This window comes from Opisthorchis viverrini, assembly GCF_000715545.1.
Source record: "Opisthorchis viverrini unplaced genomic scaffold opera_v5_179, whole genome shotgun sequence".
Classification (NCBI taxonomy): Eukaryota; Metazoa; Platyhelminthes; class Trematoda; order Opisthorchiida; family Opisthorchiidae; genus Opisthorchis; species Opisthorchis viverrini.
In genome coordinates, this window is record NW_008751828.1 from 913,811 (window position 1) to 929,970 (window position 16,160).

General features: G+C 44.1%; 1 protein-coding gene across 1 annotated transcript in view; it reads right to left on the minus strand.

Annotated features, from left to right (window-relative positions):
* The window catches only part of T265_07463 (hypothetical protein), a gene marked incomplete at both ends in the record, with an annotated part of 82,130 nt that extends 65,970 nt beyond the window's left edge, over window positions 1-16,160 (minus strand). Inside the window, 9 exons of the mRNA XM_009172992.1 lie at window positions 1,242-1,457; window positions 1,916-2,475; window positions 3,181-3,486; window positions 3,649-3,841; window positions 4,980-5,327; window positions 6,114-6,233; window positions 6,527-6,640; window positions 10,467-10,775; window positions 15,936-16,160. Of these exons, the coding sequence (XP_009171256.1) occupies window positions 1,242-1,457; window positions 1,916-2,475; window positions 3,181-3,486; window positions 3,649-3,841; window positions 4,980-5,327; window positions 6,114-6,233; window positions 6,527-6,640; window positions 10,467-10,775; window positions 15,936-16,070 (2,301 nt within the window). The remainder of the gene's footprint in view (window positions 1-1,241; window positions 1,458-1,915; window positions 2,476-3,180; window positions 3,487-3,648; window positions 3,842-4,979; window positions 5,328-6,113; window positions 6,234-6,526; window positions 6,641-10,466; window positions 10,776-15,935) is intronic.

The window sequence follows — 16,160 nt, forward strand, 5'->3', positions numbered from 1 at the left end:
TCACAGACGGCGTGTTAAGGTACTTAACCGTTTTCAGTCAACCGGAAACACGTGAAACCCACTGCTGGGTAAGTTTGAAAAACTGTGACTTCCGCCATAAATCATGGGAAAATTCGGTACTCGATTCGGGAAGATTGGGTAATAATTATCCATGAAACATGACGCGTCTCAATGCCGCGAAGCAAGGGGGCCACTCGGAAGTAGTCCAATCTTCCCAGTGCAGCCACGACCATATGGACTTGAAAAGTATGCAGACGCACATGTCCCAGTAGGATCGGCCCTCTGGGATCATTAAGGTTCACACACTCAGGCGGTACGCAACACCACACCGCATAGGCCGTTTCTGGTGGTGCAACTGTGCGCAAGTATCCAGTAGTTCAGCCACTGTTAACTGGCAATTTAATTCACTTTTTATGTATGTATATATATATATATGTATATATATATATATATGTATATATATATGGGTTTGAACGTTCGTATATTTGCCGCCATCTCATGCCCAGTTGGGATGAATTATGGAACACTCTGTTGTATCGTACTGTGCTGTGCTGTATTTCGAATACGAATTGATTGAATTTTTCTTCATGTTTTGTACACTAACTAGCCATACGTGTCGCTGGTCACCAGGTCACTCTTCGTATACACTGTGGGTCACAATTGCCCGCCCATTTTTGTTTGACTTGGCGACTGCCAGTTAGGTATGTCTATAGCTACAGAACTGTCCCATCTTCCGCTCCCTCTGGTCTTATCCCCTCGGGTTTACACCCGGTGAAGGATATTCTGCTGGAAACAAATGCGGCATAGTGCAGGCGGCATATTGCATCACCCAATTCGCGCGTGGATCCATCGATTTCGTCTGATGTGCCAGATCAATCCCTGTCGGACGCTAGCCAGGTATATATATATATATATATATATATATATATATATATATATGCCCACGCACCCTTTTAATGTAACCGGAACACCAAACAGGCTCATCTGTTTCACGCTACGATGTCTTGATATACGGTGTACATTCGGTGAGAACCAGGCTGGGGTATCCAAAAATCCCGATCAATAGGTAGTGTCTAGAAAGGCAGAAAAACAGTGGGAAACGAGTGACAAAACGCATATAATGTAAAATATTAAGCCCCTCCTTCAAAAGGTTTGGGTACATATTGGAGCTAAGAAAATCAAAAGCTATATTGAAAATGAAGGCTTATCGAACAGATGTCCTACTGGCCAAATACACTTACTTGCTGGGGAGAAAATTCCAAGATATGCACGCAAAATATGCCAAACAGTTGACGAAAATGTCCAATAGTCGTGGCCACTGCAGCCAAATTGGGCTCAGCTGACCGTGACACGTTCTGTCCCTTGAAAACATCTGAGCTGGTTTCCGATTTTGGATTCGATAACTTTGGATCGTTCACTGAAAACATTGCGGCCTTGTCGAACATCGACATGATGAACTGAAGAGAGCAGAAACGGACGCCGAAGACAATTTGAATTTGAGACATTAAGGGAAACCAAAGAAGCTTTATTGAAGCGACGTATGGAAAACGACCGGAGTAAAACTGAATAATACCACCATATCAGTAGTAAATAATTGGTACTTAACAGCTGAAATGGATATTTCACTTAAAACAGCTGGAACTATTTTACGGATTTAAAAAACATAGGCTGAAAGTAATTAGATTTCAACAAAAAACGGTAAATGGTATGGAACAGAGTTCACTACAAACAGAAAACATTCCAACACAACAAGGAATCAAGCGTTTTTTAGACAGGTAAAGAATAAACAAGACTAAGTGAATTGGTGGATCAAATGTCTGTGCGGACACTTGGGAACAACATTGTCATTATCACTGAGGTAAACAATTTTGAGTACCAGTGTATTAGAGTTGTACAGCTGACAAAATAAACTTACCTCGGACATTTGACTCACTAGAGAGTCGACAACACTTAGAAGACTGGAGACGTATGTTGGAGGTAGTGATCCCTCGTCTGCATCGGTTGTCGCTTGAATTTTCTGCATCATGCACCTGAGCAGGTGCGATGTTAGCCGTGGTAAATGATAGTTTCGAACTCCAGAATAAGTGTCGATAGGTAGCCTAGTAACCAAAAAGTGGACTACGCGGCACAAATCATCAAGTTGGAAATGTGGCTTAAGTTGTTGAACACGTGATGCGCCTGTGTTGGTGCGCGTAGCCAACAATAGGCTGAACTCGGTCTCGATGTACTCCCAGAGAAAAGAGCCGTCAAGGTTGCTCAGAAACAAGTGAGCCGTGCGGAGAAATTCATCCGAAGCAGTCAAACGATATGTAGGTACAGAATCGCATGCCCCGTTGCGATGGCCGCTGGTAGTGGCATCGAATGACTGAAGCATATTGGTTTCTTGTGTTCGGACCATTTCCGAGAATTCGGGTTCCGGTGCAAAGACTTCGCCGGTGGGTGGAAGGGACAACTTCTTACTTTGAGCTTCAATACCTACCAATTAAGATAATCATTAGATTGTTCAGCTCCAATGAGTATTCAACTAATATCAATATGTAGTCTGCGGGCCTGATAAAGCAATGAAACCTCACGATATCTCTCTCCTCTTGCCTTGGTAGTTTTAGTTTGATTGGTTCCCACCGAAGTATGAAACACGCATTTTTCTACCTGACATATTGATAGCGTAATGGTCAATCTCATTTCCTAGTCAATATCTGAACTTATATCAAGCAGCATCTAAGGTAATATCTAAGGTAAACTACTTTGTGATATTTCTTCATGAAAACCATACGACATTGAGTGTGGCCGTGTGATCGATCTGAGTATTAAAAGTAGTCATTTTATGTGTAAGGTCCTCGGGTTTCAGAAGGCACTCCTCAACCGACCTAAAAAAAAAAGCTACCACTGTGGCAAAAATCGACATAGACATGCAGGACAAAGGCAGACGAACAACGGAAACAATGACTCATAAAATAAATCCACGAATGAGAGTACATCATAAAATCAGACACAGGGAATTGTGATAAAGAGTTTGAGAATTAATGGGAAATAGTGACACTCAATGTCAATCACATCAAACTCCGCAATAATCACGAAAGCCTAGAGTGAATGACATCAACAGCTATAAGTCTATCATGATAACGACCTTGGATGACACGAAAAAAATCGATGTGAACTTAAGTCTATCGGTAAACTTACGTAAAGTTAGGGACTTCGTGTTATCCTTAGCCAGCACGTGATTCATAATCATAGCAACCACATCAGAATCCACGATCGCTGAGATTGTGTCGAAACCGCATTTGGTAGGTGATTTCGGGTGGAGGATTTTCGTTGAGTCACTGCCAATCCATGCAGAACTGCGCTGCTTAAGGATGTGAAATCCGTCGTAAGTGTAACGCAGAATGTCCGATAAAATTGTTTCAATAATGGATACGCCAAGATCGCAACGATCCAATAGACCAGTAAGAATTCGGTAAGGCCGCTCGGCAATTCCACGTTCGATGGCTAGGAAGTAGTGAAGAAAATCGGTGACACACAACAAAAACAGGTGAGGTGGAACGTAAAAAGGGCATTCGACCAGGAAGTACGTTACCATATTCGACTTTAAACTTGAATCACACCACATAAGTAGCATATGCACGAAAGGAATTTTCAAATTGAACTTACCAATATTGGAAGAAGCACGCTTTGCGGTTAGAGATCCGGAGTCCCATAAACCAATTAGTTGATTCGGAAGTGGCAAGCAGGTTGGACGATGAATGATTTGTCGCACGGCATCAATCAATATAGCTTTGGAATAACGGTTGAAATAGAGGGATTGCACATATTGATCCACTTCCGTCGCCTGATCATGGGTAGTCTGAAACAGGAACCGAAACAATACAACGATAAGAATCGTTCAGCTGTAACACCCTTTCGAGGCCTAGCTGCCGTGCGATCTGAAGGAACTCGAGGGGTCAGATACTGCCAGGTTACCCAGACAGAAGCAGTCGAAATTCTGAAGTTTGGTTCTAACCACGAACCTTCCGGTCGGTAAGCTGACGCCCTAACCGTTGAGCTACCTCGAACCGACAACAACCTTCATTAACAATTTTGTTCATCGCATGATAAGAATCAGCTGTAACACCCTTTCGAGGCCTAGCTGCCGTGCGATCTGAAGGAACTCGAGGGGTCAGATACTGCCAGGTTACCCAGACAGAAGCAGTCGAAATTCTGAAGTTTGGTTCTAACCACGAACCTTCCGGTCGGTAAGCTGACGCCCTAACCGTTGAGCTACCTCGAACCGACAACAACCTTCATTAACAATTTTGTTCATCGCATGCACACAAGAGAATGTAATCAGTATATTATATTGCACCAGCCTAAAATGATCACGCTAGTCATACCTATTCATCCGTCTTTGTGAGTAGCGAGGAAACTCGTAGCCTTTTGATAAAGAATATATGTTGTGAAGATGGGAAAAACATTGAAAAGGGAAAACGCTGTGCAGTTGTTCCGTTCTTATTAAAAAATGAGCAATCAATGTTCTCCTTAGCAGATCATCACTAGGCAAGCTCACCAACGTCACTTTGTTGCTGTATGCATTGTGGCATGACGAGCATAGAAGGGTAGGTTGTAGAAACTGTCGGGCGACTACTCAAAAGCGAGAGCTAGGTTGGAGTCTAAGCCACTGTCTTTATGCGCCTGCACCTGTCTGAACAGCCTACGTGCGGTGCAGCAGATATCTGGTTGTTTCGGTTATCAAGACCATAAAAGAAACCACAGGTAGATAAAGACTACACTCTTTGTCCCCCTCTTTTGAGACATGTTTTGACTATTATGCATGAAAAACAAGAAAATAAAACTATGACAATAAATCCACATCACCAGAACGAGCCGGGAAATTGTTTCATTTTAACTCGTAAGGCTTGGTGGCCCATCCTAATAGGCACTTGGATTGGAAAAACTCTGGAGAAAAAGTATGAATAACTAACACCGGTATAGTCGGTTGAGCTTACCATAAAATCATGTACCTCTTTACAATGACTGAGAACCGAGTAGGCCACTGTAAGAGGTCGATGTGAATTTTGGACGGCTGTGGGACTGTGGCATGGTACGACTTCCACGGGCTGACCACCCTTAAGCCAAGTAAACAGACGACGATTAAGTGAAGCATCCCTGCGCAGGAGTACACAAAGCGCTGAAGTACACAGAGCCTTGCAATCGTCTGTGGACAAAGGACCATCGGCGATATTCACATTCGGGAGGGAAATAAAGTGTATCGGGAGGGCCATGAGAAGAAAGTCCAACGCATCGCGCTGGACAAGTAGAACAGAATCGCCGAAGAGACGGGATAGACTTTGGATCTAAGGGAACAAAAAATTTGGGATAATGATTGGAGGTTTAACGATGATCTCTGATAATGATTGCGAAAATAGGATCCCTGTATACAGCACCGAACCGGATAACGGGTGTCACAACGCTACAGAGGTCCCACAGGTCAGCATACGACGCACAGAAGACTGACAACAGCACGCGCCACATCTAGAATTCACAAGGATGAGAGAGGGTCCTTAGATATAGAGCAGCCAAGTTCACGAGGGTGTCTCGTGAAATGACGTGCTCTTTAGTGACTGAAACATTTAATTTTAAGGGCCATGATAGATGAATGTATTGTTGGCATGGCGCACGAAAAGAAAAGCTGGAATTACGTCACCTAGCTTGATTTTTGGTGATGGAATGCGACTATCGCAGCTAGAAAGATTCTGTTGGCGATCTTAAGAGGCAGATCCTAACAGGCAATATCAAAATTATGATTGACCCTCTCCTTCATTCCAGGGAACCGAAAGGCATCAAAGATGTTCACTTCTCCCATACAATGCATCAACTGAGGTACAGCATCTTTCCGGAAGGGGTGAAATTCGAAAAGAAAATCATTTGATCGCAAGAATTTTGACCGGCGAGTTTCCAATGGCACGTCATGTATCATATTCCCCGACCTACAAAAACACGCGTGGCATACTTCCGAAGACATTCCGGTAATATGAGTGTAAAACAAAGGAAAAATAAACCCTCAAATGGTATCACGACACGGCGTCACAAGCTACGGTTTCGAGGAACTTCAAAGTGTTACAGGTGCAATGTAGACTGACCAGGACTCTCCGATTCAGACCATAGATATAATCTTGATCCTCAAGCGGCTTGCGCTTATTGAAATGATTGAGGACGAAGGATATTCCGAAGTGACGTGCTGATGGTGAATGAATGAGTATCTGAAAACACGGCAGAATGAGATACAATACCGATAAGGTCAAACAGCAACAAATGGAGGTTACTGTAAAACGAACGCTTGCTGGAACGAATCCAAACCGAATAAACTGCCTCAAATCGAACGGTTTTTAATGATAGAGAGATAGGTTTCTAACTACAGGGGATACGCACAGCCAACGAAGATTAATCGAATATCACCTACAGTGGGTAGCGAGTAAGATAAAATTTTCTTCAAAAGGGAAAACGACATTTAGGATCTAATCTATTATGAAGATACATCCAAGGAGAAACTTACTTTCCACAGACATGTGTAGAAAAACCTGGGTCCAACAGCAGCACAAAACATTTCCACTGTTTTGACACCGCGTTCGGAAAATTCTGCTCCCTGTTCCAGCCCAGGTAACAAGCCCTAAAAGACAGAAAAAAGTGCTTAAACTTGGACCCAAACAAGTGCGAGCAGCACCTGAGACAGGGACATCTTGCGGCACAGTATGATATGAACGGATATGAACCACCATGAGGATAACTATGCGCATTTCCTATTTCCCGAAGTGTCTCTTATCAAAAAGTGGAAAGACTAAAACTCAGGGCCCCTTTAAATAAGGTATTGAGAACAACAAGGTCGCAAGACAAATTTGTTTCGTACAATCCAGTGGGTGCAAAATGGAGTACGGTGAAACAAAGTACGAGGCTAGTTGCATCGCTTATAAGGAGCCCAGTGTAATAAAACGAAGGTGGTCTCAGGGTACCTCTCAGGTCTTTTGAAGTATAAGCCTGAAACCATTGATTGATATTGCGTTGGACAATTTGTATGTCTATGTGAAGGAATGCTTCGTGCTAGGGCCTAAGAGCGTGATCATTTTATTGAGAATTAACCCAAAATGAGAAACAAATAGACGCAAATCTCTGTATGAAAGAAGCCTATTTACTTAAAGGTCTCTTCTACGGGTGATCATGCAGTCAGCCAGCTTGAACGCACCTAAAATGTGACTGTGCACCGAACATTAGCCACTGCACAGCTAGGCTTAGGGCATACAGAAGGGCTATGTCACTTCCGCCGGTCCACTGTCAATTTTGTCAACCAGTCTTTGCACCTATCTATCCAGCTGAAATTGCGGAGATACAAACATCGGTGGAACGGAGCAAAGCCTAGAAACGCAAGCAGAAGAGCACCTGCCGAAACGACCTCGTAAACCGTCGGTCGATCCTGAGGTAACTTGGAAGTCACCGATTACCACGCATCCGATCGAGACAGGACACAGGGACCTTTACTGGTTGAACTTTTCTAGGTCGTAGGACGAAGTACTCATCTACATAGACTGATGTTGCTCGAGGCAATGTTGACTAATGTGCTCAGAGTTACTCTGAGACTACCTTGGTTTCATTAAACTGAGTTCGATATGACCGATATTTGTTTCAGTGTACCGTTTTACGCGTGTTGCGGCAGACAAAATTGTACAAAACGAATTTGTCCCGCAACATTGTTGTTTTCACTGTTTACTTCAAGATGAAAATTGTGGGTTTTCCAGACCGTAATCAGGTGTGTTCTCTGTCAGTGCACTGTCCGCAGAACATAGCCCCAATAGTTCCTTTTGGAAAGATCCCTATTCAGGAGAGTTCGTTGGAAGACCACCAGTGAAGTCGTCTGTGGAACCTGAAGAAACCACTTGGCCAGTGTTGTTGAGCGATACAGCTATTTTGACGGTCCGTTTTGGTTTTCCCGACGGAATACTGCGTACTTGTCAACCCTGTCGGTATACAAGCGCGTCTGATCAGAAATTCAACAGTTCTCGGGGTTCCCGTGAAAAAACAGTAGAATATGGGCGTGCACATAAGTTCCCCCTAATTAATCAAAGGAACATCGGTCGACGGACTCTTAGTGGCCTATTGTTTCAAAAGTCACACGTTCAACATAGCTGACTACCACTTTGTTCATACAAGTTCCGAACACTGACCTGCAGTCAACTACTGAGAGAAATCCCAGTACGCCTTTTCATAAGATCAATAAAAAATTGAAAAATTAACAAACAAGATTACTCAAAACCTAAATACGTTTGGGTTTGAAATCATCGGAGAACAGTTTAGGCCACAAAAAGTTTGACCACGAAAGTAACGCAAAAAGCCATTTCATGGGGTTGGTCTCAAGTGTAGAGACAATGCAGGAATACGAAACGAGTGCGCACAGTGATGCTGAGAATCAGCGCATGTCCGAAGACGAGCATTCTAGATAACCGGACACCATGTCCGTTGGACGGATGTCACAAACCGCCTACGGAACAAAGGAAGGCACACTCCGATTGGTCGGTATATGGGCTGGTCAGAATCGATCACTCTTAACTCGGCGCTCCTCACCACGCCGCGAAGGTTCTAGCATACATGGCCTTGTAGAAATATAAATACAGCCATGGTAACATACTCGTCTCTATTAAAGGCTGTCTCAAGCTACTGTGGCTCTCGATATATGATGCTGAACAAAACCGCAAGCCGACGACAAACCTAGGGATTGTAATTCATAGTGCAGTTGTGGTAAAACCCACTAATTTCATTCCGAACCTGAAAATACAACTCGCCTGCATGGAATCAACAACAGGCTATCACAAAACTAGACTACGTAAGATCTGACTGTATGATCAGTCACACCACGATTCCGTAACCAGTATGCTTCTCAATATCTGCGATCGTGTTTAATTTGATTCGAAATCCTAAACTAAAAGGCAACAGGAATCGAAATTTGGCGATGAAAACTGGTGAATCGGAAGTTGGTAACACTGAAAGTGAGTCAGAGGACAGAGTGACAGCCTGGTATTACAATCATTTACACCGAGCTGGCGAGTTCAGTACGGACATCTTCCTTACAGATTGACGTGTTCAGGTTGTTTTCCCCCCTGAAGCTTGTGTGGTTATTGCATAAGTGGCCCATGCACACATTCCAGGCACCCATGTAACGATTTATACTACTGATAAAGCATGCAAGCAGTGTATGGCCTGATGTCCAAGCTCCGCCCCGCAGCCGATGGAAATAAGCGTTCAGCTGTAGCAACCTTTCGCTGCCTAGCTACCACTTCACCTGAGGACTAAAATACTGTCAGGTTGCCTAAGCCCGAACAGGATGAGTCGAGAGGCAGAGAATGGGTTGGACCTTCCCATGAGTAAATTCGAGCTTGGACTGCTGAGCCATTTTGAGCATCCGATGGAAGGTGAAGGATACTACGGAAATTATGGAACCGCTTTGTAGTATTTGTCTAATATCGTTTAATATGCAATGGACATCCAGGAAAGCTCAACAGGACGCTTCAGAATGTTCAGTTTTCAAATACTCTATGCACGTGAGATGTTTGCTTTCTTGCCTACCGGGATGTAACCATTTGGTTCGTTTGCTAATAGACAACTTCGCAGTGTAGGGCTTTCGTCCTTTCATTGGTAGTGCAATTTGAGTTCCTTTGATCACTGAAAAAGGTTGTCAAAGAAACAAGAGCATGATGGCGCTACGCAACACCTGTTTTCCAGATGTGGTGGAAGCCTCACCTAGGCTATTTCCACAGATTGGCGACAAAAGTGCATAGGGATAGATATGCACTAGACAGATTCCGTAATAGGTGCAATAGAATGCTCGGCCCGACCGATATAGACAGCTTCCTAACATATTTTGGATATCACTGGAAAAACATCAAGAACACTATTCTATCACGAAAAAGTTACATCTGTGACGTCGACGCCTTGACATGTCACTAACCCGATGAAGTTGAATGATTTCAATGTAATAGGATAGGCTTTTATGAGGCCATCAAGTATTCCGTGATAATCAGCAGGATTTTAGAGTGCCGTAGCGATTTTTGTTCTCACAACGACCTGTTGTACCAAATAAAGTGAAAGTTGCCCAGTGTGCTACGACCGGATGAAGGTCAAAAGGATACGGGTCAGCGATGTGTTTCCATCGGCGGACGCTTTTAGTCCATAAAAGTAGTGCTTAAGCTCACACGTAATATACTTAGGTCTGCTTTGACAATATATGTACTTGAATTAAGCTCTCTACACTTCCTTTCTATGATACATAAAGCATGATAATAAAAATAACATTCATGCCAATGAACCAGAACTATAGAATGCGAAAAATGTTAAAAAGGACGGAACCACAGACTTTCAGAATAATGGCTGAATGACCCTAGGACCAACACCCTAAATCTGCGGTGAAGTTACTAAAAGGCCCAATACAAGGGCAAGTCTAGGCGACAAACCTGGAGCAGTCCCATAAATGCCGGTTGTAAGGCAGTGCCGAGAGGGAGCAAGTGCTCTTGAAAGATGTCAAACAAAGGAGGTTTGACTGCCATGGCCGAGGGTCCAAGAAGAGAGAATAAGCCGGCTCCGTAGATGGGTAGATCTGGTACCAGTCGCTGCGGACCAACGGTGCGAAAGATGACATCATAACACTCAAGGGCTTTGCAGTGAACTCCAGGTGGTAAGGCCGGATGAAGACATTGAGCCAGACGTTTCCCAATCAGAAAACCTCGAGGGATATAGCCGGCTTTGGAGTTGCTTTGAATAACCTGAGAAACAGGGTGGATTAGAAACGCTCATGACTGACTTCTATTTTTGAAATACATATACAGGGTTGCTCAATAGCTTTCCTTGTTGGAGGAGCCTGCTCAATCAAATAAACTGGTAACCAGTGGAAAGAACTGTTCTAAAGAGCATAAAAGTTCTTATGAAGACAAAAGTACTCGGGTGCTTCGCGTCGTAAAAATCAGTTAAACTCAATAATTTGGCGTCTAAGTGGGTTCATAATTTTCAAAACATGCAAATGCCCATTAGGTTACCTTACATCACCTCTCTCCTTCAAGCGGATGAGTTAATTCTCTGGTTGTTTTGAAACACAGCTGGCTGAGAAGATTGTTCTCCGGAAAAGAATGTGTTCCCCTTGTAAGAGTGGTCTCTTGGGAGGGAACGGGATGGGGCTGAGCTCAATTTTACCGAACAGGTGTCCGAAATTTACTGTTACCAATGCTGGAAAATCCAGTGAGATAAATATGGTTAAAAATAGAAGGGTCTATGCTATATCACCAGCACAGTTTCCCATAATAGGCTGACAACAGTGGCAGCAGGAAGATGAGCACTCCCTCACGGAGAATGCCGTGCGTACGGTTGTGTAACTGGTTGCAAATAAATCTGACCTGGCTGAGAGTAAACGGACTGGAAATACAAACGTTGCTATTTACCACCACCTGTATCAGCTGTTACAGTGTGCACCTTGTGTTCACAAATTATACGTGTCAGTGAAGCACTGCTGTCCGGAACTGATGACACACCGATAGCGATTAGGATAACTCGGTTGCTACGCGGGTGGCCCTTCACCCAATGCTTTTCAAATGAACGACAACAGATGATCCTGATACCGATAAGCCATGCCGAAAATACGAATCACCGAATAATGAGCATCGCGTGATTGAGTCCGTATATTTTTACAAAGGAACGAACACGGTTCTCTTTCAGGACTGAAAGTCTGCAGGACGTTCTAGATCAGATCTGACTGATATGCGAAGGTCAATTCATCCTCTGTATTCAGGTTCGTGTCTGTGGAACGTTACGATACTGGTGGTCCAAACTGATGTCCGCACCGATCGTTCTGCTATGCGATTTTAACTACAGTCTACGCTCCAACCTCATCGGGAGACGACAAACAAGAAATATGAGCCAAAAACAATAAGCCAACAATATATAAGCCGTATAAGAAAATACGCTGTCCAAAAATGGTTATCTTATTATCACAGGCCTTCACTACCTGGTCCACAGACCTGGCGTTCTCGAGTGCTACTGTATTGAGACTGTGGATGGCAAAGGTAGTTGTCTCTTCAGACCGCTATCTTACCATTGCCAATATGAAGTATTGTCTTAAAGAAAAACACATCGTGATTCGAACGCTATCAAACAAGTCACCCCACCTATTCGTTAGCTCGTTCAGGCGAGGCTAAATACCTCGAACTTCATATTTCCAAGCCCATCACCGAAATTGCCAAGTTCGAATTGATTCCGGAAAGTCAATAAGTCATATTAGTTTACCATACTCCTTCACTGGCAAACTGTAGCCGACCCAGTTCGCTGCAAGAAGTGATGCACAACTCAAAACACTAAATCCTGACAACCACAGCCAAACGGATCTATCAATCGCGACACAAACACGCACACTGCCTGATGGTGGCAGCAACCAGACGAAAAAATAGCAACTGAAAAGAACCAGGACACGGAACTCTATTTGCTTATTCGGGTAATAAGGCGAAGTGATGGCTAAAATATGACCAAAAATACAATACCAATCAACTGACTCCAAACGGAACACACACACAGGAAAAAGTGAAACCAACATGTACAAGGTTTTGCTGTAAGACTGCGGTAAAGAACAATTTAAACGGTATTCGAAGCCATTCGTGGGTCATGCCTGCAGGCGACTCAGACGTTGATGCAAACATCAATCGCACAGAATATACGTGACTCCTAGTGACCGATCAACTTATCGCACTTAGTCCATCCTATCAGTGGACTGATTCATAACCGATTCATAATCGAGACAAGTAACCGTGAAACGGTTAGAGGCACTGCTACTCGGTAGTTTTTGATGCGATGAGGTAGATGCAACCGGTGTCATTAGGTTAGTAACTTGACGCCGTCTGCCCAAAGACCTGTTAGATAAACACCTCTCGAATTTTTGCGCGTAGACGGGGGCGAAACTGGTCGTCTACTTTGCAAAAAAACGAAACCACAAGCCAGTTTCTAAGACCACGGTGATTTTACAAAGCTGGATATGAGTTTTTGTCAATAATCCGTAAACCCGAAACTTTTTATTACAAGCTGACCTTTAATCTGGTGAACCGGTAGCATGCAGCCGAAGCCAACCACGAAGTACAATTAGATGTTGCGCAGACGAGTGAGACGAATACAATTTGCCACGCCACTCAGTGGTGGAAGCAATGTGCGGAGTAGTCTATATAACCAGGATAAACTTCCAATCAAAGAATCAAATTACGCTCTGCATGCAGACCCTATACATTTTTACAAGCATTTCTGCTTTGGAAAACCAGCACCAATTACCAAGCCCAAAGCTGGCTCAAAGAAAAAGAGTATAAGATATAAACATACTTTAACGCTTGCGCCAAATTTCATGCTTGCCGTCTACTATCATCAAAACTAATAGTTGTGTTGACCGGCAGCCTAATAAGCAATTTAGGTCGATTAGTTAGATTGAATGGTACTCCTCAGGCCCTCCAAGCATAGATTATGGCTGGTTACTGTTGTATCGTGAGTGGCCGTCTACTGGTTACGCCTGGACTGAGCCTGCCAGACTACGCGATAAGAAGACAGAGAACCCGCGATAAGAAACAGAGAACCCAGGGCACGGCTGTATTGTCAGGACAAAACATACAGAGCTTTTGTGTAAGCATATAGGATGACTAAATTGCCAATTACGGTCGTTCACTCGTTCCTTCTGCCCAATGGCGGTGTTTCGGTCGTGAACAATTTCAGCCCCAACTCCACTGATCGTACGCTACTAAGCCGTGTTTGGTAAGCTCCGCCAATGCACCTGTTATCCGGAACGTGTGGGACCGATGGTGAATCTGGAGATGTGTCATTCTCTGCATATGTGCTTTTTTATGTCTGGGCGCGTCCTGCGGAGATGTGTCATTCTCTGCATATGTGGTTTTTTATGTCTGGGCGCGTCCTGACAGTTACCGGCTGAAGTACCAGGTGATTGAATTGCTCGAAGAATCTGCTTGGCGACAAATTGGTTTGCGATGGACTGATCAACAACTACTCTGATCACAAGTGGCCGAAGTACACTGGATTGACTGTAAATTACCTCTCTAGTTTATCCGATTTAATTCGAAAGCGTTTTAGTACGTCGCTGACATGTCCAGAACTGTAAGAGTTCAACCCATTTGGAAAAGTGAAGAATTTTTCGCGCCTATTCACATATCCAGCAGGTTGAATTTTACATCTTCGCATGGACGACACAACAGTCTGCCTGTTTCGAGCATGAATCAATAATTCCAGAAGGGACTACACATCATTATGACCAAAACCAAAGCTGTGTCCGACCTTAGTGTACCACTGACTCTTTCGTACCAGCGCCTTACTTTAATACGGATGATCCTCGTAGAACGATAGGCCAGTTGTTGGGGTAATCAACACTACAAATTCACCAAAGTGGCTTCATAGCTCCTTCCGTACTTGACTCTTCTAACTCCCTCCATATTTTTCGCTAAGCAATACAGGGCGTGTGATGGAAGAATCTACAGTGCGGGCTACACTGTTATACGGCTGCGATACTTGGCCACTTCGGAGTGGGATACGAGACACCGTCACGCCTTCGACAAACGATGACTCAGAACTACAGCTAGAATCAATTAGACCAGTGAATTCTGAACAACGTTATCAGTAAATGGATCTTCGGTGAAGTAGACGGTACTTCACACAAAGAACACATCCGGTATCGTAGACCAAGGTGGATGCGCCACGTCTAACGAATGCTGAGTTTCTGCTTGTCGAGACAAGCGATGTACGGAGGTGAGGAACTCCAAAGGCGGCAAGCACGGAGAGACTAATTGTGATGCTAGTCAAGATGGCCGTGCTGGTGAGTGATTTTGCTTCCATGTCTACGGAGTTTAGTCGTATCGAAGAGTGCCAGCGGCTTGTGACGTGTCTTTACGGTCTTACAAGAATTGCAAGGTAAGGATACTGTCAGCGTGTACTCTTCTGTATGTAACTAAGGAAAGGCTTATGTCATCTAAGTGATTTTCGTGTGGGATATAATGCGAACGGCACACCGACTTATGGTGCATCTTTGAGTTTCTTTTTGATAGCCTGTAGAAAGCTAGCAGAGTTTTAAAGTTGAATTATAAATACAGCATGCGATGCCGAGTGGGGCTCTTGCAAGATATCCGGTGTTCGCAGACGGTGCAGTCGGCTTTGTGACACCGAGACGCGCTCCCCACACCGTGATGGGTGGTCCCTGTTCGCAATACGGTGTGAAGGCTGCATAACATAACGTGCGTGGACGGTGGCGAGAACTTCGTATGGCAACACGTGTCACTCTTCGACACTGACTGGCAGCTGGTATGCCTTTGATCAATTGTGGTAGGAGGGGTAAGTCTGCCGAAGTGGACAGCTCGCCAGAGCCCGATACTGTCGGCGAATATATTTCAGAGAGCTGTGGTGGATATGGGTTAATCACTTATGAATGCCACGTGGAAAAAGAGACGAAACACTGAGTTCCGGGACATTCCAGAGGTGGCTGACAGAGGCTGACACACGAAACCCTATGGCCTAGTGCTGCAGGTAACACATGACTCAGCTGAAGGTACCATTGATACATTTGGTGGTAAGTTTGTGGAGTAGGGTTCGATGCTACACTATATCGAAAGATTTCGAGAAACGGAGATGAAGATATAAATACAGGTAACAGGAAAACAGAAATAAAGCTCATGAGCCAAAGCCCAGTAAGCAAGGTTGTACAGTACCAATACTTACATATAAATCAATCAAACTGACACACCGTATACTACAAAATGCATCCGGTCCGAGCTGCTACATATCTGCCTACCGGTACCACCCACCTACATACGCAAAGTCCGAAATGATTAAAAATCATTGCTACCGTATCATTCTTACACAACGTATTCTCACAGTGAGTCAGTGTTTCGAGCAATGATATGTACCTTAATCAAGCGTCCCAGTGCTGAGATCAAATCAGCCCATTCAGTAGAGTACTCGAACCCTTTGAGCGACTTGTCAACCTGCGCCGTGAAGCTTCTAAACTTTGCATGGTTCTCTAGTGCCTCCTCCGTGTTCATTTTATTCTAATGCCGTTAAGAACGACACCCTTCCATGCGCCAGGGCTCCGGAATACGGACAGTATTAGCAACAAACTAAACGAAACCCGG